This window comes from Neoarius graeffei, chromosome 26 (assembly GCF_027579695.1).
Source record: "Neoarius graeffei isolate fNeoGra1 chromosome 26, fNeoGra1.pri, whole genome shotgun sequence".
Classification (NCBI taxonomy): Eukaryota; Metazoa; Chordata; class Actinopteri; order Siluriformes; family Ariidae; genus Neoarius; species Neoarius graeffei.
This window is the reverse complement of record NC_083594.1, coordinates 8,763,984-8,785,207: the sequence shown is the minus strand read 5'-3', so window position 1 is coordinate 8,785,207 and position 21,224 is coordinate 8,763,984. Positions and strand designations below refer to the sequence as shown.

Here is a 21,224-nt window from a genome sequence, read left to right as displayed (position 1 = left end):
TCCACAGCCATCCTTCTGAATGACAGTTCCTCCCACCTCTGCACAATGAGGATAAGCACATCCAAGTGCAGGGCGGTGTGAAAAACGCACGGCCTCCGCCACAACACATTTACATCCTCCCTTTCCTAATGTGACATAATAACAGTACATCAAAAACCCCTCTGAAAGAAATTTAAAAGGAATTGCTGTAGTGCTCAGCCTGGGTGAAGTACAATGAGTTCTCTGGCAAATGTTAGCTAAGTGCAAATACCAAATTGACACATCTGTGCTTACTGTACCAAGGTCAAAAGCTGCCAGCAATTCTTCCCAATGTATTAAAGGTAATGAATTTAAGAAATGATCACTTAATGATCCGACCAGCCATCCTATTATTCCAGTAATTTGCTGTTGAAAATAAAGCACAGCCTGAGCAAATGTAATCGTCGGTGATCCAGGGAGCAAGTTTATGTGTCATCCAAACCCTTTATCATTTGAATGCTGCCTCGGGCATGTGGTAACCTGTTTGACACTAACTAGAATATTTTTAAATTGCTCAGAAGTTAGTACAGAACTGCTCAGCTTTACAGATGAAATATATTCATGAGCACTTCTTGAATTAAGTGATGGAGAAAGCTTAAGACACTTGGCTTCATCCATCCATCCATTATCTATACTGCTTATCTGTCAGGGTCATGGGGAAATTGGAGCCAATCCCAGCTGACTTTGGGCAAAAGGCAGGGTCCACCCTGGGCAGTTCACCAGTCTGTCGCAGGACTATCACAGAGTTCACACCCCCCATATGGGCAATTTAGAGAAGCCAGTTGACCTGTTGGACTGTGGGAGGAAGCCGGAGGGTCTGGAGGAAACCCATGCAAGCATGAGGAGAACATGCAAACTCTACACAGAAAGGCCTTGGTTGGCCATGAGGTTCAAACCCAGAACCTTTTTGCTGTGAGGCAACAGTTCTAACCACTGCACCAACATGCTGAACACTGGGCTTCATTATATTTCTAATGATGAGCTCTCTCCCTCTGTGTGAGTTGGATGGCAGAGAAGAGTAGTCAAGCTAGTGACTCTTTACTTGACTGTCATCTCAGAGACTTGACACTTGGCCCAGACTTTCACCTCACAAACTTTCAGCTATGAGACTTGAGAATTGAAACCTGAGCTTTGACTCAGGCTTGCACTCCAAAGACCTGAGACTTGACTCTGAGTTGGAGCGTAGAGTTCTGAGACTTGACTCAGGCATACCGCTTCGAGACCTGAGATTTGACTCCGAATTCCAGTTCAAAGACCAGTTACACACCGGAGACCTGACTTGTGCTCACCATACTCTAGAAGACTTTGAAAAGACTTTTTAAAAGACTGACACCAGCTCCCATCTAAAGACAATGTGGCATAAGTCATAGAGTTACGCCAGTGTTTCACCAAACAATTTTCAAGTGATTATCTCTGATTTTGCAAAGACAGATGATCTTGCAGGGTCATGACTTCAGCAACTACACAGTTGATTTTATCAGAATGTCAAAATGAGAAAAAGACTGACTTAATGCAGTTATCCAGACCATCTTCCACCAAATGATCAAGATGACAGGAGTACATCCCAACTCTAGCAAACTCTCATGATTTTATTCCAACATTAGAAATTTATCTGCGACAGTAGAATCAGATTAGATTAGATTCAATTTTATTGTCACTGTGCAGAGTACAGGTACAAAGCCAGTGAAACACAGTGATCCTTAATGATGTCTGTACAGTGATGATTAATGTCAAATCGTGCTTGTCTGTTGTATGCGAAGCTTGCACAAGTGAATCGAGCCAAAATGTAGGAGATGAACAGGTAAATAAATACCATATCACAAAAACTGGTAAAACGCTGAGCCTCGCAACATGAACATGCCACCATCTTGGTCCTTAGTTACTTGAAAAGAAATTTGGTGTAAGGCTGGCATTAGATATGGAAATCAAAGACCTGAAACTTGACTTGGACTTGCATCTAAAAGACCCGAGACTTGACTTGGACTTGCAGCTTGGAGACCTTCAACTTGACTGAGACTTGCATCTAAGAGACCCGAGACTTGACTCAGACTTGCAGCTTGGAGACCTTAGACTTGACTCAGACTTGCATCTAAGAGACCCGAGACTTGACTTGGACTTGCAGCTCGGAGACCTTAGACTTGACTCAGACTTGCATCTAAGAGACCCGAGACTTGACTCAGACTTGCAGCTTGGAGACCTTAGACCTGACTCAGACTTGCATCTAAGAGACCCAAGACTTGACTCGGACTTGCAGCTCGGAGACCATAGACTTGACTCAGACTTGCATCTAAGAGACCTGAGACTTGACTTGGACTTGCAGCTCGGAGACCTTAGACTTGACTCAGACTTGCATCTAAGAGACCCAAGACTTGACTCAGACTTGCAGCTTGGAGACCTTAGACTTGACTCAGACTTGCATCTAAGACACATGAAACTTGACTTGGACTTGCAGCTTGGAGACCTTAGACTTGACTCAGGTTTGCATCTAAGAAGCCCAAAAGTTGACTTGGATTTGCAGCTCAGAGACCTGAGACTTGACTCACACTTGCTGCTCAGAGACTTGACTCAGACTTGCATCTAAGAGACCTGAGACTTGACTCAGACTTGCAGCTTGGAGACCTTAGACTTAATTCATACTTGCATCTAAGAGACCTGAGACTTGACTGGGACTTGCAGCTTGGAGACCTTAGACTTGACTCAGACTTGCATCTAAAACACATGAAACTTGACTTGGACTTGCAACTCAGAGACCTTTGACTTGACTCAGACTTGCATCTAAGAGACCCAAGACTTGACTTGGACTTGAAGCTTGGAGACTTTTGACTTATAGAATAGGTGTTCCAACTTAGGGAATTCGTAACATAATTTGAGAACACCTCTAGTATTTGTATGGTCCAGTCAAAGCTCTGAACATTGAGTAAGACAAATCTGAAACTAAGATTAGATTATCTGCTGTTCAACCTAACCCTTTCTGAGACAATCAGAGCTAACATCTGGCATGAAAAATTGAGTAGTGTCTGAAAGACATGCTTTAATATTCTTTCTAGTTATCATAATTTTGGCCAGTATGGGCAAGTTGGAGTATCAATATTTGAATTGTTATTTTGCTAGCTGGGTAGCTAGCCTGATTTTTTGCTAGATTGTGTCCATGTGTTTAGTGAGTATTACAACAATCTTTAGCTTGAAGTGAGTAATGTGCCAGCTTCAAAATCTAAACTATGGTTATTTTAGTAGGGAAATACCTCATGAACTTGCATTGCAATTTGGACACAAGACTAAATCCATACATAATTATCCCCCATGAGTTTGGCTCTGATAAACAGACTTGGCATGACTAATGGACCTTTGGTCCTGATAAAGACCCATTTGGGTATGATTAATCCTATGAACTGTGGGCTGTTTTCAGGGTAATTTCATTACCTTTACTTTAATGTCTTATCTTGTGGTTATTATAAGGGCCAGTCATGCATGCTGGAATTTTTTTTTTTTAGGAACAGTCTAGGAAGATCCATCCAGATCTTCCATCACTGATACTTGCACATTTTTATATTAACCTTTATATCAAGAAAAAAGATGACATTAAATTATGTTTTTACATGTGTTTTATCATAAAATGATGCCAGTGGTGATATCTTTTCATAATTGGGTAGGGAAGCTCGATGATGGTGGGATGTTCTATGACTCAGCAATTTGCAAAAATATGCGCTTCGTGCCGGAAAAAAAGTTTTATTTCCTGTAAATTCAAAACCAGGTTATTCGACAATGCTTTATTGCACAAAGAAACTTCTAGTATCATCGGAAAGAGTAAGATATGCTGTTTATTTCAATATTTTGATAATGTGATGCAATAGAGAATCTGTGACTTATTCAGCTGAGAGTCATCTCATCTCATGTAGCTGCTTTATCCTTCTACAGGGTCGCAGGCAAGCTGGAGCCTATCCCAGCTGACTACGGGTGAAAGGCGGGGTACACCCTGGACAAGTCGCCAGGTCATCACAGGGCTGACACATAGACACAGACAACCATTCACACCCACATTCACACCTACGGTCAATTTAGACTCACCAGTTAACCTAACCTGCATGTCTTTGGACTGTGGGGGAAACCGGAGCACCCGGAGGAAACCCACGCGGACACAGAGAGAACATGCAAACTCCGCACAGAAAGGCCCTCGCCAGCCACGGGGCTCGAACCCGGACCTTCTTGCTGTGAGGCGACAGTGTTAACCACTACACCACCGTGCTGCCGCAGCTGAGAATCAGGAGTGTGAAAATGTGTGAGGACATTAGTAAAGATATTACTTTGCAGAAGTTTGATCTGTATTATAAAGTGATTACTTCAGTATGTATAAATACTGTACAAATGGGACTAGCAGCATTGCAAAGATCCGAGTCTGTTCTTTCTTGTGATATGTGTTTTATACCCATGCAATAACAAGTTCATGAGTAATTCAAACAAGAGTAATGGGTGTGGAGACAGACGCGGAGCTGTATGCAGATTGTAACTATGATTTTATGTAATTTGATGTAAATTCAAAACTGTTTTTCTCACTAACATTTTGTCACATAGACAAGCACCAAGCATCACTGGAAACGTATACCTCTCTGTGATGAACACTTAGGCTACATCCACACGACAACGGCAACGAGATTTTTTTTTTTTTTTTAAATATCGAGTCCACATGGGCAATGGATCAATAAAATATCAGGTACATATCGCAACGCAACGCTTGCTGAAAACGATGCAATACACATGCCACACCTCTACGTGCGCTGTAAGATGGTCCCATCGGAGGCACCAGAACAATAGAAGAAGTATGACGCATGCGCATAAACCCCTTCTTCTGTAGCATCAGCCACATAAAGTTTTGATTATTAATCAGTAGCGTGAAATAGTATCTATTGTCTAAGACACTTATTTATATTTCATATTAAAACATCTATGTAAATTAATACATAGAAAGCCTGGCCAGGCGCTGAACGTTCTTCTGCCTTCACTTTAAGAGAAACTCAGGGCAAGCACGAGCCTAGGTTCTTCCCTGTCACTGTCACACGTGCACACTTTCTCACTCCAGGTGTATAGAGGTGTATAGAGGTGTATAGAGGCCCATTTCCAGCAACTATCACTCCAGTGTTCTAATGGTACAATGTGTTTGCTCATTGCCTCAGAAGGCTAATGGATGATTAGAAAACCCTTGTACAATCATGTTAGCACAGCTGAAAACAGTTGAGCTCTTTAGAGAAGCTATAAAACTGACCTTCCTTTGAGCAGATTGAGTTTCTGGAGCATCACATTTGTGGGGTCGATTAAATGCTCAAAATGGCCAGAAAAATGTCTTGACTCTATTTTCTATTCATTTTACAACTTATGGTGGTAAATAAAAGTGTGACTTTTCATGGAAAACACAACATTGTCTGGGTGACCCCAAACTTTTGAACGGTAGTGTATATATATTTGGTTTTTTACCCTTCCATTTCTATTACATGTCCAGTCTCTGACAGATCAACTTTCTGAAAGTGTATCACTCACTTGTCCGGCTTGCCAGGGACTTGTAGCCGAAGACGGCATTTGTTGGCACTCTGGATTTGGTCCTCTTTGATCCGGATGAGCCTTTGCAGGGCCAAGCACCAGTCTTGCGCCACAGTGGTGTTCAGATTCTTCTCTCACACACACACACACAATAAATAAGAATAAACAATATGGTTAATATTTAATTTATACAGTAATTACACTAGATATAACACCTTCCTAAGCATTGCAGAAATACATTGCCTCGACAAAGAAAAAAAGCCTATTTCCATCCAGAGTTGCATTAATTTTTCAATGTGATCTTGTATTGCCAATGGGAGAGTCGAACCACTCTGTGAAGTCGTCTCCAGCACATCCAAAAGCCTTTCAATGGGGTTAAGGTCAAGACTCTGTGGTGGCCAATTCATGTGTGAAAATGATTCCTCATGCTCCCTGAGTCACTCTTTCACTATTTGAGTTTGATGAATCCTAGCAATGTTGCCCTAGAATATGCCCATGCCATCAGCGAAGAAAAAAATCCACTGATGTGATAACCTGGTCATTCAGTACATTCAGGTCATCAGCTGACTTCATTTTATTGCCCCATAATGTTGCTGAGCCTCGATCTGACCAACCGAAGCAACCCCAGACCATAACACCGCCTCCAGAGGCTTGTACAATGGACACTATGCATGATGGGTGCATCTCTTCATGTGCTTTCCTTCTTACCCTGATACACTCGTCACTCTGGAATAGGGTCAATCTGGACTCAGCAGACCACATGACCTTTTTACATTGCTCCAGAGTCCAATCTTTATGCTGCTTAGCAAAATGAAGACTTTTCTTCTGATTAGCTTCACGAACAAGTGGTTTTCTTATGGACACACGTCTGTTTAGTCCCAATCCTATGAGTTCTCATGACACTGTGTGTATTTAAATGATCTTACTTTCATCTTATTAGTAGTAGTAGACCTCCATCGGTTGTGTCGACTATGGTGATGCACCCCGGTTGCGGGTTCCAGTGTCTTTAGTGCAACTTCGACTGTGGCTGGTTAGTCCAATGCGGGAGAGACATGATCTTCCAACTTGGCACATATGTAGACCATCTCTGTGTTTTGGGGATGTGAGCGCGTCTCCTCGGCTTGCTTGGTCAGTGTCTCTTCTCCCTTTTTGAGGCCTTCTTTCAGGACACATTTCCAGCTGGTGCAATTGTCAGCCATTTCCTCGCAGTTCTCAATGTTGATGCCTATGGCTTTCAGGTCGCGCTTGCAAACATCCATGTAATGCAGCTTCAGATGGCCAGTGGGCCTCTTCCCAGTCGCCAGCTCTCCATACAGGATGTATTTTGGGATGCGCCCATCATCCATGTGATGAACATGGCCAAGCCAGCATAGTCAGCATTGTCTCAGGAGTGTATACATTGAAGGGAGGCCAGCACGGGACAGCACCTCTGTATTTGGTACCCTGTCCTTCCAGGAGACTCCAAGGATGTGACGTAAACAGCGCAAGTGAAAAGAGTTCAGTTTCTTCTCTTGATATGCATAAGTTTTCCAGGTCTCGCTGCCGTATAACAGGATGCTGATTGTACAGGCATTGTATACTGCTGATTTGGTCTTCTCCATGAGTTTCTTGTTTTCCCAGACATGTGATGTAAGCCGTGAGAAGGTAGATGCAGCTTTTCCGATGCGTTTGTTGATTTCAGCATCAAGGGATTCAGTATTTGTGAGCATTGATCCCAGGTACATGAAGTGATGGACGACTTCAAGAACATAGTCGTTGATGGGAATGACTGGTGGAACTTCTGTGTCTTGGCTTATGACAATTGTCTTCTTCAGGCTGATGGTCAATCCAAAGTCTTTGCAGGCCTGAGCAAAACGGTCAATTAAGCCCTGGAGATGTTGCTCACTGTGAGCTGCGACTGCAGCATCGTCTTTCATCTCATTATCAATATAACATTCATAGAAAGTGTTACCGAATGTCATACGTCGGTAGGTACACTTTGAATAAATTTTGTTTAAGGCCTAAAAATCCAATGATACTTCATCATCATCATCTTCTCCCTTGTCCAGCACTGTTGATCCACATGTCATATTAATTGGAATGTAGTTTTACGCCGGATGCCCTTCCTGCTGCAACCCTCCCATTTCTGGGCTCGGGATATAATCACATTCACACCTATGGACAATTTCAAGTAGCCAATTAGCCTAGCCTGCATGTTCTTGGGGGAAACCAGAGCACCTGGAGGAAACCCACACAGACACGGGGAAAACATGCAAACTCCACACAGAAAGGCCCCCGTCAGATGCTGGGCTCAAACCCAGAACCTTCTTGCTGTGAGGCAACAGTGCTGACCACTACACCACCGTGCTGCCCCAAAAATCCAATGATACTTCAGTATTCATAATGCACTATAAATGAGTAACATAGCATGTATGATACGCTATAATGCCCACGCTATAAAAGCAGGTGCTATGTGACGTCAAAACGCCACGGAAAGTGTGGAACAATGTCGAAAAGTTATTGGGTACAGATACCCACCAGGCAAGGAAAATTATAATGGAGAAGATAGTCTTCATGCAACTGATTGACGCAAGGATATCAGGAGCGCCCCAAGGCCTATAAAGTGCCTAGTGGGAATCGATGATGATGATGATGTGATAGGTCTGCATCAATAGTTATATGTAGTTTGATTTGCATGCAAAAGTAATGTCATAACACATGGCTAAGCATCTGAACGGCATGTTATAACACCAGAGCCAGGGTTATATTGCGTTACAATATTAGTCTCTGAAATGCTATTACGAAAAAGTATTAGAACACGTCATACACTTAATATAATGGTTATAAAACAACTATTGCTGCTTATAAGCATTCACATAGACCTATGCCAGACATTAAATTGCATCATGAATACTTGCTACACGGGAAGCATTACCACATGCAATCTCTCACTGATAGCTGCAATCCAAAGCTACAGCTCCCAAAAATAAAAGAGACATAAAGTGAAGCACTGAACCTCTTGCAAACACAATTACTCCCTATTCCCTAAAGCCAAATCCAATCAAGTCCTTCTGCAATATCGATGAGATTTGTGGACGGTTTTTTTTTTTCCCTCCTTCTTTTTGTTTGCTAAGATTTCTGTACACAATGATCAGCCATTTGGGCAAAAGTCCGTCATTTGGAGAAAAGCCAAAAGGACTTCACGTGTTTTTACACATCTCAATGATAAAGTGTGTATTTAAAAAAAAAAACATTCAGATGGTTTGGAGGCTTGTTAGGGCGTCAGGGAGGCAGCCTGGTTTTAGTTTCAGAACCACACAGCCGCTCTCAAGCAGATTTAGTCGATTATCAATTGATGATCTGTGCATTTGGTGCCTGATCTTTGATGACATTTTAATTGCAGCTTAAATTTTCATTTGGAGGACTTTCTCTTTGACTGCTACCTGAAAGACTTTCTTCCTCAGCTCTGGCTTGTATGCCAGAGCTTATTATTTTCATTGATGTACTCTCTTGGCATTTTTTTTTAACCTTTTATATGATACAGAGCAACTGAGGTGGCTGGCATGGTGGTTATGATCATTATTCTTATTTTTTTGGCATGGCCACAAATATTAAAGTAATCTTGAGTTCTATTTCATGACCCCGAAGCACTTAAAGCCAGTTGTACACTGCAATTTAAGCAGTTTTTATAAGATAATTTGTTACATTACAGGCATTTAGCAGACGCTCGTATCCAGAACAACATACAACATACCCCTAGCATCCTGGAGAGCAGTTAAGGGTTACATGCCTTATAGGCACTTCAGCCATTCCTGCTGGTCCAGGGAATTGAGCTGGCAACCTTTTGGTCCCAAAGCTACTTCTCTAACGATTAGGCCAAGGCTTCCCCATTGTTGAAAACAATGGCATGTTGAAAACAGTGTCATTAATCAAAATCAAAAAGCTCCAGGTTCATGCATACAGACTCATACAGTCTAAAAAAAACATTCTTCACAGTCAGCTTGAGGTTATAAGGATATTTTTTTTTCCATCCACATTCACTGGAGGGCGGCACAGTGGTGTAGTGGTTAGCGCTGTCGCCTCACAGCAACAAGGCTCTGGGTTAGAATCCAGTGGCCGACAAGGGCCTTTCTGTGTGGAGTTTGCATGTTCTCCCCGTGTCTGCATGGGTGGGTTTCCTCCGGGTGCTCCAGTTTCCTCCACAGTCCAAAGACATGCAGGTTAGGCGAATTGGTGGCTCTAAATTGACCGTAGGTGTGAATGTGAGTGTGAATAGTTGTTTGTCTCTATGTATCGGCCCTGCGATGACCTGGCGACTTGTCCAGGGTGTACCCCGCCTTTTGCCCATAGTCAGCTGGGATAGGCTGCAGCTTGCCTGCGACAATGCACAGGATAAGCAGTTACAGATAATGGACATTTACTGGATATGAGCAATCACATACTCTGATTGGCTATTCCACTACTAGGATTTCAGGTCATATACCGTGAGTAGAGAAAAACAAAATGGCAGCTTTGTTATCAAGTATTTAAAAGAAACAGAAATGGCTAAAAGAATATAGTTTTGTCCCCCCCCCCCCCCCCCCCCCAATATCTCCTGTTCCACACTCCAGCCCATGGCAGTAATGCACCTTTAAGTTGGTTTGCCAACCACCAAAAACCCAAAAGAAGAAGAAGAACAAAATGGCAGAACACGTTGCTGAACCAACCGAGGCTGAAATAAAAATTTGCATCAAAAGCAAAATCCCAAAAAATACAACAAAAAAGCAACAAAATATGGAATAAAAGTATTCAGTGGAGCTCCTCATTGAAGACAAGGCTGTACCAATGCACCCCCTCAATGGTCCTGAGGGCACGGATCTCGAAGCCAAGAACACGGGTGGCCAAGGTTTTAATGAGAGGTCAGGTCTTGGCACCGGAGAGCAGCAGAGACAAAACCACAGTGTTGTAGACCTGTATCTTGGTGCATCAGAAGATGTCACATTGTCTCCAGAATGGTCTCCAAAGGTTTCTCATGATGCCTGCCGCCAGTCCACATTGTCTATTGATCTCAGTGAGGAGTTCGCCCTTGTTAGTGACTGCTAATCCCAGGTAAACAAATGACATGACGAACTTGACGTGATTGGTGCCAGTGACGATGGGTGGTGGGTCAGGACTGTCACCTACGGTATATGCACCAGCTTGATCTTCAACCAGTTGACATGTAGCCCAAGCCTGGATGCCTCCTGACCAAAAGCATGAAGTAGTGCTCCCTTCAATTCAGCCAACAAGCAGCAGAACAACGTCGTGTTGTCAGCATAATCCAAGTCCGGCAGGCGGTAATCTCCAAGCTGAACACTTAAGAAGCGGTTGCAGACTGCAGGCATCAGGTGGTCTGTGATGCAGCTGAACAGGTCGGGGCGGCCACACAGCCGTAGCGCATCATGAAGAGTGTGATTAGTTTCGGTGGGAGGACTAAGGTGTAAATATTATAACACTACACAACATATTCGGTGATGGGCACAAGGTGACGCCATCATAATGTGATGCCGTGATTTGGTGGTAAGATACTTGAGATAAAATACTATCTCATGACCTTGATACATTAATTCCTGTCCCATCTTATGAACAAAAACAACCACCATTTAACTTCAGAGGCTCTGTAATACCATTCTGCATGATGCATTACTCTTTCTGTGGTCCATTTCAACATTTAAGCTACACACTGTATGTACTGTACGGTATGTTAGTAAAAAAGGTAGAAGTAATTTTGTGTGTGGAAAAAGACTATGGTGTGTGTGTGTGTGTGTGTGTGTGTGTGTGTGTGTGTGTGTGATGATGATGATGATGATGAGACAAGAGCTGTGTTTACCTGGTACATGCCCTGTAAAGTGCCCACCAAAGTGGTGACCTGCTCCACCACTGAAAGGTCATGCTGCAGTTCGTGGAGTTCTTGATAGAGTCGAGGAGGGCCCAGGATCATTTTACCTGTCAATCAAATACCATTTCATTTATCATGTACGGTATGAATTAGTGTACTTCATTTTTTAAGGACTTCACTAAGCAACTAACTAATTTCCAGAGGTGGACAGTAACGAAGTACATTCACTTGAGTACGCTTTTTGAGTATCTGTACTTTACTTGAGTATTATTTTTGTTGGAAACTTATGACTATCGTCAGACCAGACATCTGGACGTCAAAACCAAAAAACTCCTTACCTCAGCACTCATTCAATGTCATTTTGACTATGCCAGCGCTTCCTGGTATTCTGGCCTAACCAAGAAGCTACAAACCCGTCTGCAAACCACTCAGAACAAAATAGTTCGATATATTCTCAACCTTACCCCTCGTACACACATCGGGGCAACTGAGTTAAGACAGGTCAATATGTTACCAGTGGATGTCCGTGTTCAACAACTTAAACTCCACCACATGCATAACATTATTCACGGCAACGCTCCACAATATCTCAAACAATCTTTTACACTTAACAATTTCCGCTACAACACCCGTTCGGGCCCCTTTTCCCTTCTTGTCCCCAGAGTTAGATCTTCTGGACAGTCATCTTTTCAATTCACTGGTTCTGTTTTATGGAATAACCTCCCCGCCCATATTAAGTCTCATTCCAACAAATTTAGTTTTAAAAAGGAAGTAAAAAAGCATCTAGTCACTTGTCTACACAATCAAGGATCAAATCCTTTCCTCTATACATAGTATTTTAAATTTTTTTTCATACCTACGATTGCGACTTTATGGTGTTTAACCTTTAAAATAATTACTATGTATTAAGATTCTCGTTTTATTATAATTATTAGTACTTTTTTTAAATAAATTTTCATACATACTCAGTATTAATTAACTTAATATGTATATGTGATAATTATATGTGATTAATGTATAATTAGTATTTACCCGCCATCATGTCATCACTCATATGGACCGCAATGGAAATAAGTTTTAAACTTTCTTGCGTTATCCATGTACAACTAGTGTATATTTTCCATATTGTATTTATTATATTATGTATATACATTGGTTTACTAAATAAACAAACAAACAAGACTTTAACTTCACTACATTTGAAAGACAAATATCGTACTTTTCACTCCACTGCATTTCTATCAAGGTCGTCGTTACTCGTTACTATGAAGCAGCTTTGAAAGTGGATGTTTTTTTTCTTTTCTTTTCTAAAATGTGATTGTTTGTTTTTTTCACAGGTGACACTGAGACAGCCTATCAGTAATCACTAGGGTCACGTCACGTCCATAGACTGGATAAAATCACGTTCAATGATTTCTCAGCAGCATAATTTGAACACGACCAGTTGATGGAAGAGGGTGGTTCTTCTGAGGAATGCACGCATCCATGGCAATACGAAGAACCCATGTTTCAGTTTTCTGAAAGGAATAAAGATTTGTTTCATTTTAAATGTTTGATTTGTTTGCCTAAAACGAACCACATCACGGCCTACAAAAACTCGCCGTCCAACCTGCGGAAGCATATTGAGGTAGGTAAACGTTTGATTCCAAGAGAATGCTTGCAATGAAGCTGTTTGTGCTTTTAGAGCGAGCGATAACGTTGCAATCGCTATGCAATCTGGTTAGTCAAATGATTTTCTATGGCTTTGCTTGCCAAGTTGCCATCGCCTTGTCCACGGCTAACATTAACACATAGCTAGTTAACTTGGACACTGTTAGCGTAACTCCATTTTTACACGCTAACATGAATAGCGTGTTGATAGGACCTAGATGATGCTTCTGAGAGATTAATGACCATGATTGATAAGGTCAAAAGTGAATTTAGTAAAAATATTACATACTCCAGAAAAAAGCAAAACTTACCTTGGCTTAGTGAACAAGTTTGGAACTTAATGAAGCGAAGGGATCATGCATTGAAAACTACACTTAAGTCTGGATTACCCAATGATAGGAGAATTTTTCAGCAGTTGCGCAATGAAGTGGTACATGAATTGAGAAAGGCTAAAGCACATTTTTTTATTAACATTATAAATGAATCAAAGGGTCATTGCAAGAAAATTTGGCAAAATATTAATAGAGTTTTAAAGAAAGACTATAATAAAAGAGATAAAGGGTATGAATTACAAGTGCAGGGAACTATAATTCAAGATAAAGTCCAAATTTCTTCTGTGTTCAATAGTTATTTTATTGATTCAGTTCAAAATCTAGCACTAGGCTTTGGTCCAAGAGAGAAGGCCATTACATTACCAAATAATGATCTACCATTGTTTAACATCTTAGAAGTACCAGAATCATCTGTAACTAAAATCTTAAACCAGTTTAAGAACTCTAAGGCAAAAGATATTTTGACTGTGATTGTGCATTTGTTAGGAAGTATGCAAACATTTTCTCTTCTCCAGTTACTCACTTGAGCTACATCCACACGACAACAGCAACGAGATTTTATTAAAAAAAATATCGGGTCCACATGAGCAACGGATCAGTAAAATATCAGATACATATGGCAACGCAACGCTTGCTGAAAACGGTCCAATACATATGCCACACCTCTACATGCACTGTAAGACGGTCCCATCGGAGACACCAGAACAATAGAAGAAGTGGGACGCATACACATAAACCCCTTCTTCTACCCGGCGTGAAGCACTCTCAGGAGCAAACACACAACAACAACAACAAGATGGCTGTGACTACGCGAGGAAATCGTGCCTTCTATGTGTACAAATTAGTTTTATTAGTGTGCATAGCATTATAGAACTTAATTTTCTTATTGTGTCTGAACATTTTGAAAAGCATTTTTATATAATTTATATAACTTTTTATATTGTGTCTGAACATTTTGAAAAGCAGTCTTATCCAATAAAAAAAAGAAATTCAAGAAAGGGTTCAGTTACTTGTTTATTTAAAAGAAAAGCTGTATACAAAAGTGAATGCAATGCAGTGGTTCATACAAAACAGCGAGAGTGCTGCTTGTTCTAGTCATGTGGTTGTGACGTCATCGTAAACAAATCCGTTCTGCTCATCCAGACGACTTCGCAACGGCGCCTTTGCCAGATTTTTCCACTCTGGAACCCGTTCTCAAAAAATATCGTTTTGGGGCACCCAAAACGCCGGTGCCGTGTGGACGCCAGGCCGAAACGATAAACAATTTTATCAGATTCACCTGAATCCGTTGCCGTGTGGACAGCCTCTAAGGTAGCTGACAGAGTGGTCTGTGACCAGTTGATAGCCTATTTAGATGGTAATTTTCCACTACACCCCATGTACTTTGGATTTAGGAAGAATCATTCAACAGAAACAGCACTTTGTTATTTTATTGAGCAAATTAAATCCAGACTTGATAGGGGAAGTGTTGTTGGTGCTGTCTTCCTTGATTTTAAAAAGGCGTTTGACACGGTTAATCACAATGTTCTATTAAATAAACTCTCAAAGTTGAACCTTTCTTCTAACGCTCTGACATGGATCGAATCTTACTTAGATTCAAGAAAGCAGTGTACAAGAATTATGGACACATGCTCTCCCCTATCTAATAGCACCACTGGAGTCCCCCAGGGATCGATTTTAGGACTGATTTTATTTAGTCTATATCTGATATGCCCAGAAGTTTACATTCAGATGCATGCAGATGACACAGTTATTTATACACATGCCAAAACGACTGAACAAGCTGCAACACAACTCACTGCAGCGTTAAATAAAGTGTCTGATTGGCTGACAGTTAACTGTCTTACTCTTAATGTGAGCAAAACAGTAGCCATGTATTTTTCCATCAAGAGGCATGACCCAGAACAACAACCTAATATCCTTGTTAAGGGAGAGGTGATAAATACTGTTGATAATTTCAGGTATCTGGGTGTTATCATTGATTCTAACTTAACTTTTAAAAAGCACATAAAAAAGTTATCCAAAAGTGTCCAAGCTAGTCGAGCTAATTTTAGGCTGGGCTGCCAACTCTCACGCAATGAGCGTGAGACACACGCATTTGATTGTCTTCACACGCTCACATGCCATACCACCGATTTCTCACGCTGGAAAAAAATCTAGTTTATCTATCTGATCTAGGCTACCCATTGCGTCGCGCCAACCACTTGCGATCAATCAATTATGCCTTACGCACGGCTAAACAGGCAGAGAGGTGTTCCTTTCTGTACACACTCCCCTGTGGTAGGTGGCGCATCTAATGATGCTGCACTCGCCGGAAGTTGGATAATTGCCTACCGTCAATTTAGAGGAAGAGGAGAGAGAAGAAGGTATCCGAGTTGAAGACGGGTGTCTCAGACAGGTTTGTACATATGTACGCCGATGTGTGGCGTTACTGGCGTAATTATGAACTTATATAAAGTTTCTTAATCGTTTTAGCCTGTAAGTGTTGTGAGAATATTTAATGCCATATTGAGAGCTGTGTACTAGGCATGCTAAATCATTATAGGCCTACTGCCATGCCACAGCCTCTATCTTCCCCAACAAGCAGCACGGGAGAGCACCTCCTTAGCACACGTTTATTAAGGCGCATTTTTAGTTTGTTTACTGTATGTTATCATACTTTATGACTTTATTTGAAGCCATACTGGAAATGTTGTAAAATAAAGCAAGTAAGAGATAATATTACAAATGCAAGAAGAGCCATTAGCCACCATACCTATTGTTTATTTACAGGGTATTTATTTTTAATTATTTCTGATGTATGTAATTGCTCAGTTAAAGTAAATAAAGCATGGTCGCCTGTAATATCAAAGAACTTGAACTTGTTGTGAATAATTAAAAAAAAAAGACAAAGAACAATATACTGAGGAGACAGGGTTTCAAAGAGGGCAAGACAGGTAGAGAATATTTGTCAGATAACAGGCCCTGACGAATGCTCTGTTACTAATAAGAAACATAGATAAGAAATAAATTAATAAGAAATATATTAATATAGCTTATTTAAGTATGACAAATTTTTAAGCCCAACTTTGTGTGCACATTCCCACCTATGGCCAAGGTTCAGCTTTTTGTGTTTCAATACTGTTCAAACTTAATCATTTTAATGTTTCTTGTAGCACATGCACATTTTGCTTACTGTTTAAGCATTTTATTTGTTCTTTTGCTGTTGATATTTTTCCCCATGCCAATCTTCTGCTGAACCCAGTGGTGGGGAAAGCCCTTAAATGCATAATGAATAGTCAGTGAGGGACAATCTTATTTTTTGCAACAGTTATTAAAAACTTAACATTAGTTTCAATTCAGAAGGTGTTTAGGCTTAGCTGATGAAATATTTTCAAACATGAACTTGCCTTTAAATCTGAAACACAGGCTACAGGAACATTGGCAGTCATCTGTAGTTTTCTAGTGTGGGGGCTTTTAAGCCAAAACGTGGTGCTTTTGTTGGCCACAAGCTGAAGGCCTGGCAAGTCAGGGTGTGTAAAAATGTAGGTATGGCACAGCAGGCCACTCCAAAAATCCACCAGAATGCAGGAACATCTACTAAATCCAAAATCTCAACCCCCCTTCATTGTCCATCTCCAGCTGGATGACCCACAAACAAAACACAAGTTGGCAGCCCTGTTTTAGGCATATCAGGCACCAATTGCCCTTACCTGCTGCTAAACTGTTTTTACATTCTATGATTTTTTTCACATCTATCTTACTGCCCTACAAATTGGTCCCAGGCAGGGGTGACTATCTTACAACCTTTAGCCACCCTCTACAAACAGGCTATAAAAGTTCTTGATAAAAACCCAAGAAATTACCATCATTGTGCCATCATAACAAAACACAACTTACTAACCTTTGAGAGTTTTATCTGTTTTGCTGATATGTGCTTGATGTATAAACTTATCCATGATCTTGCACCGCCACCTCTTAAGCAATACATATCACTTTGCAGAGATAAATTAAGGGTCTCTAGGTCTTCAGTGAGAGGTGATTGTTATGGGAGTTTCAGGAAGACTTCCTTTGGCCGATCAGCTTTATCTATCAGTGCAGTAGAAAAATGGAACTCAATTCCAGTTCATATTAGAGACTGTACAAGTTTCAGCCAATTTAAAAAATCTTTGAAGACATGGCTGAAGGCTTATCAAAGACATGATCACTAATTTATGATTTCGTGATGTGTGCTGCCTTATGTGTTGTCATTTGTGTCCTGTGTAGGTGTGTTGTCCTTGTGTCATTGTTAAGCCTTGGTCACAACCGGCCATACGTGCTCCTATGGCCGGTCTACGTGCAAAAAACGCAAGAAACGCACGGAGGGCGCGTGTGAAATGCACGGAGGGCACGCGTGTGACGTGCTGATTTTCGAGCCGTAGACTGGCCGCAGAGGTTCTTTGTCATGTCAAACAAACTCTACGGGCGCTTACGTTTTTTTCAGGTTGCAAGACAAACTTACGGCCAACGCACGTCTTTCTCCATGAACAAAAAAAAAACGCAGCGATTTGGGAAACGCCAAAAATCGCACGGCCAAAAAATTGTCCGTTCGGTTGTGACCTAGGCTTTACATGTTGTGATGTTGTCCTGGTATGATGTTGTTGGTTTTAGTGTATATTTAGTCATAGTGGCAATAGTAGTGTATGTATTGTCCATATTGTTTGTTTGTTTGTTTGTTTGTTTGTTTGTTTTAAGCCCCCTGCCCAGAGACCACAGATGAAAATTAGCTGTATAGCTACCGTAACTCTGGTATGGGATTTGTTCTGTACATGGCCCCTGTTAAATAAACTAATAAAAAAAATAATAAAATAAATAATGTTAACTTATCTGAAGTGCTTTCAGAAACATGTTTTAGCATAATCTTGCCAAATAAACAGAATTTAGACATCTTTCTTTTCTAGTAACATTAGCTACCCAATACGATTTCGAGTTTGAAAAGAGTTTGCGAGCATGTCAGGTGGAGCTTCAGCTACAGGTTCTACAAGGTAGTCAGTAAACCCAGTAGGTTGCTTCAGAGGCAATCAGGTATTGTATGCGTTGACAGAAAATGTACTTTTAACCTTCATCCTACCAAGTGGGGTCCATCTGGACCCCGCACCTATATGTTTGTTTGCCATTTTAAAAATATGTGACATACTGCCGCACCGTTTTATGAATTTGTCGGAATTTATGTCTTAATTAAAACACTAAAGCACCGGAAGATCAGCTTTTTGCATTGTGAAGGTATAATTAATTTGTTACTGGGGTCCAACCGGACCCCAGAGTAAAGTTTATCTGTCTTTCATTTTATAATTGAATAGCACACTGAAAGTTAACTTCTTTTATTTCTTTTATGTTCCATAATGAAACTACCAAGGCATTCCTTCTTGGGGTCCGTGTGGACCCCACTGCTGCAATAAGCACAGGCTGCAAAACAAAAGCCCGAAATTATTTTACAATTACTTTTTTGTTTTAAATTCTGTAAGAAAAGACGTAAGTTGTAATCCAGAATGTTTTACATCTGCATGAGCTGCAAAAATCATGTATATAATGCCAATTTTTTTTTGTGGCGCTATAATTTGCTACATGTATGCTAGTTATTGCAATATTATTGCAATGTTATTGCATTTATAATACATCATTGATATTCAGCCATAGTGGATTTTGTTCTTCAATAAAGTTATGTCTGTTTGCTGCATTGAATTGGTTCTTACTGCATTGATTTCAAGGTATTCCCTCCTGGGGTCCATACGGACCCCGCCTGGTAGTTTGTGTATGTAAAATTGGCTGGTAGGATGAAGGTTAAGTGTGTTCTTTATGCCTTGGGCCCTTTAGTGTGTTGCTGTTATTAATACAAGATGTTCTGAACAAAACTTATCTGGTGATTTTGTCTTTATAAGCATTAATTTTAAAGAAAAGTATTGGGGTCCAAACGGACCCCACATGGTAAGATTAAGGTGTAAAATAGCATGGTAGGATGAGGGTTAATACTTAAGTATTTTTAAAAGCTAGTACTTCAGTACTTTGACTTAAGTAAAAATTTGACTGGACAACTTTCACTTGTATCGGAGTCACATTTTACCACCGGGATCTGTACTTTGACTTAAGTAATGAAGTTGGGTACTTTGTCCACCTCTGCTAATTTCATTTTGTGGCATCAGCATAATATCAGAATATTTTTTTATTCTTCTTCTGGTAGACACCCAGCACCAACTAGTCACAAACGTGTTACTATTAATGATCAAACTTACACTGCAAAAACATCTGCATTGAGTGAATGAAAACATCGATGCATTCATTTTAGAGTGAAACCAATACAGCATAAAGCATGATGTATTGCATCATCGTTTGGATAATGATCTGGCACTAATTGAGGCATCATAAACTAATTTATTTCGCAAGTCGAAATGCTATAAAATAGCAGCAAAAATTGAAACCAGACAAAAATCTGATAAATGAAATGAATCATAACTATAAAGATAAAACACACAGCTCCAAAAAAATGTCAGTGGCTTGAATGATCATGGAATGTTAGAAGAGGCGTTACACAGAAGTGCATGTAGATGTCTATATTTCAGCACATGTAGTTGTTCAATCAAGGGTTTTGTTTTATTTATTTTTTTCGACAGTCTGTGATTAAATAAGAATGGTAAGAGAAAAGAAGCAGGAATGTACAGCTCAATGTGCACAATACACCGTCAAACTAAAGTGCACATTTGCATTTACTGTAGAACAGTGTTACGGAGCACTATGTATATCCTTGACAATTTTCTAGAAATGTCATGGATGTGCTGTTGGTAAAAATAGATGGAGTACAAGTGCAGTTACTGTTCAATGTTGAAAGAATGGTCCAAAAAACAAAAAAACATCGACTAGAAAAATATCCAGACTAGTTCAAGCTGACAGGAAAGCTACGGTAACTCAAATAACCACTCTTTACAAACGTAGTGAGCAGAAAAGCATCTCAGAATGCACAGCATGTCAAAACGTTGAGGGTAAAAAGACTTATGCAATTCTTATGGATGTATCATAACTTCACTTCAAATAAAGCTCATCTCATCTCATCTCATTATCTCTAGCTGCTTTATCCTGTTCTACAGGGTCGCAGGCAAGCTGGAGCCTATCCCAGCTGACTACGGGCGAAAGGCGGGGTACACCCTGGACAAGTCGCCAGGTCATCACAGGGCTGACACATAGACACAGACAACCATTCACACTCACATTCACACCTACGCTCAATTTAGAGTCACCAGTTAACCTAACCTGCATGTCTTTGGACTGTGGGGGAAACCGGAGCACCCGGAGGAAACCCACGCGGACACGGGGAGAACATGCAAACTCCGCACAGAAAGGCCCTCGCCAGCCACAGGGCTCGAACCCGGACCCTCTTGCTGTGAGGCGACAGCGCTAACCACTACACCACCGTGCCGCCAGACTGTATCTCATGTCATCCAAAAAAAAAAAGGATACTGTATGGTACGAGTCAGTCATGGTACAGTATATCCTGGATATACCATGAACTGATGTCACAATTTCAAGTTATACGGCCAACTCAAGGCTTTTTTTTAAGCAATAAAGATAGACAATAATGGAAGTCATTAATACAATCAAAACAAAAACATTAACATTTCAACCAGGGGGATTTTCAACCAAACACATTAAAATAACCACACAAATCAATAGATTTAACAGATTTCTGATTTTGTGAGTCAGTATTTTATTTTTTTTTTATGTACTACTTTGGCTCTTTTTCAAATACCGAAATTAATGGTTTAGTAATTGACCCCAGTCACAGCTGTGGCTCTGCGAGCATTTCTGTGTGTGTAGATCTAGGTATCATGATCATGCCTGGCGAGGTACGC

The 21,224-nt window shown here is 40.7% G+C and overlaps 1 protein-coding gene across 1 annotated transcript in view; it reads right to left on the bottom strand.

Annotated features, from left to right (window-relative positions):
* The window catches only part of arhgef10la (Rho guanine nucleotide exchange factor (GEF) 10-like a), a 419,992-nt gene that overhangs the window by 232,542 nt on the left and 166,226 nt on the right, over positions 1-21,224 (bottom strand). The window contains exons 17-18 of the mRNA XM_060910368.1: positions 11,375-11,490; positions 5,548-5,675 (exon numbers count right to left, since the gene is read on the bottom strand). Coding sequence (XP_060766351.1) covers positions 5,548-5,675; positions 11,375-11,490 — 244 coding nt within the window. The remainder of the gene's footprint in view (positions 1-5,547; positions 5,676-11,374; positions 11,491-21,224) is intronic.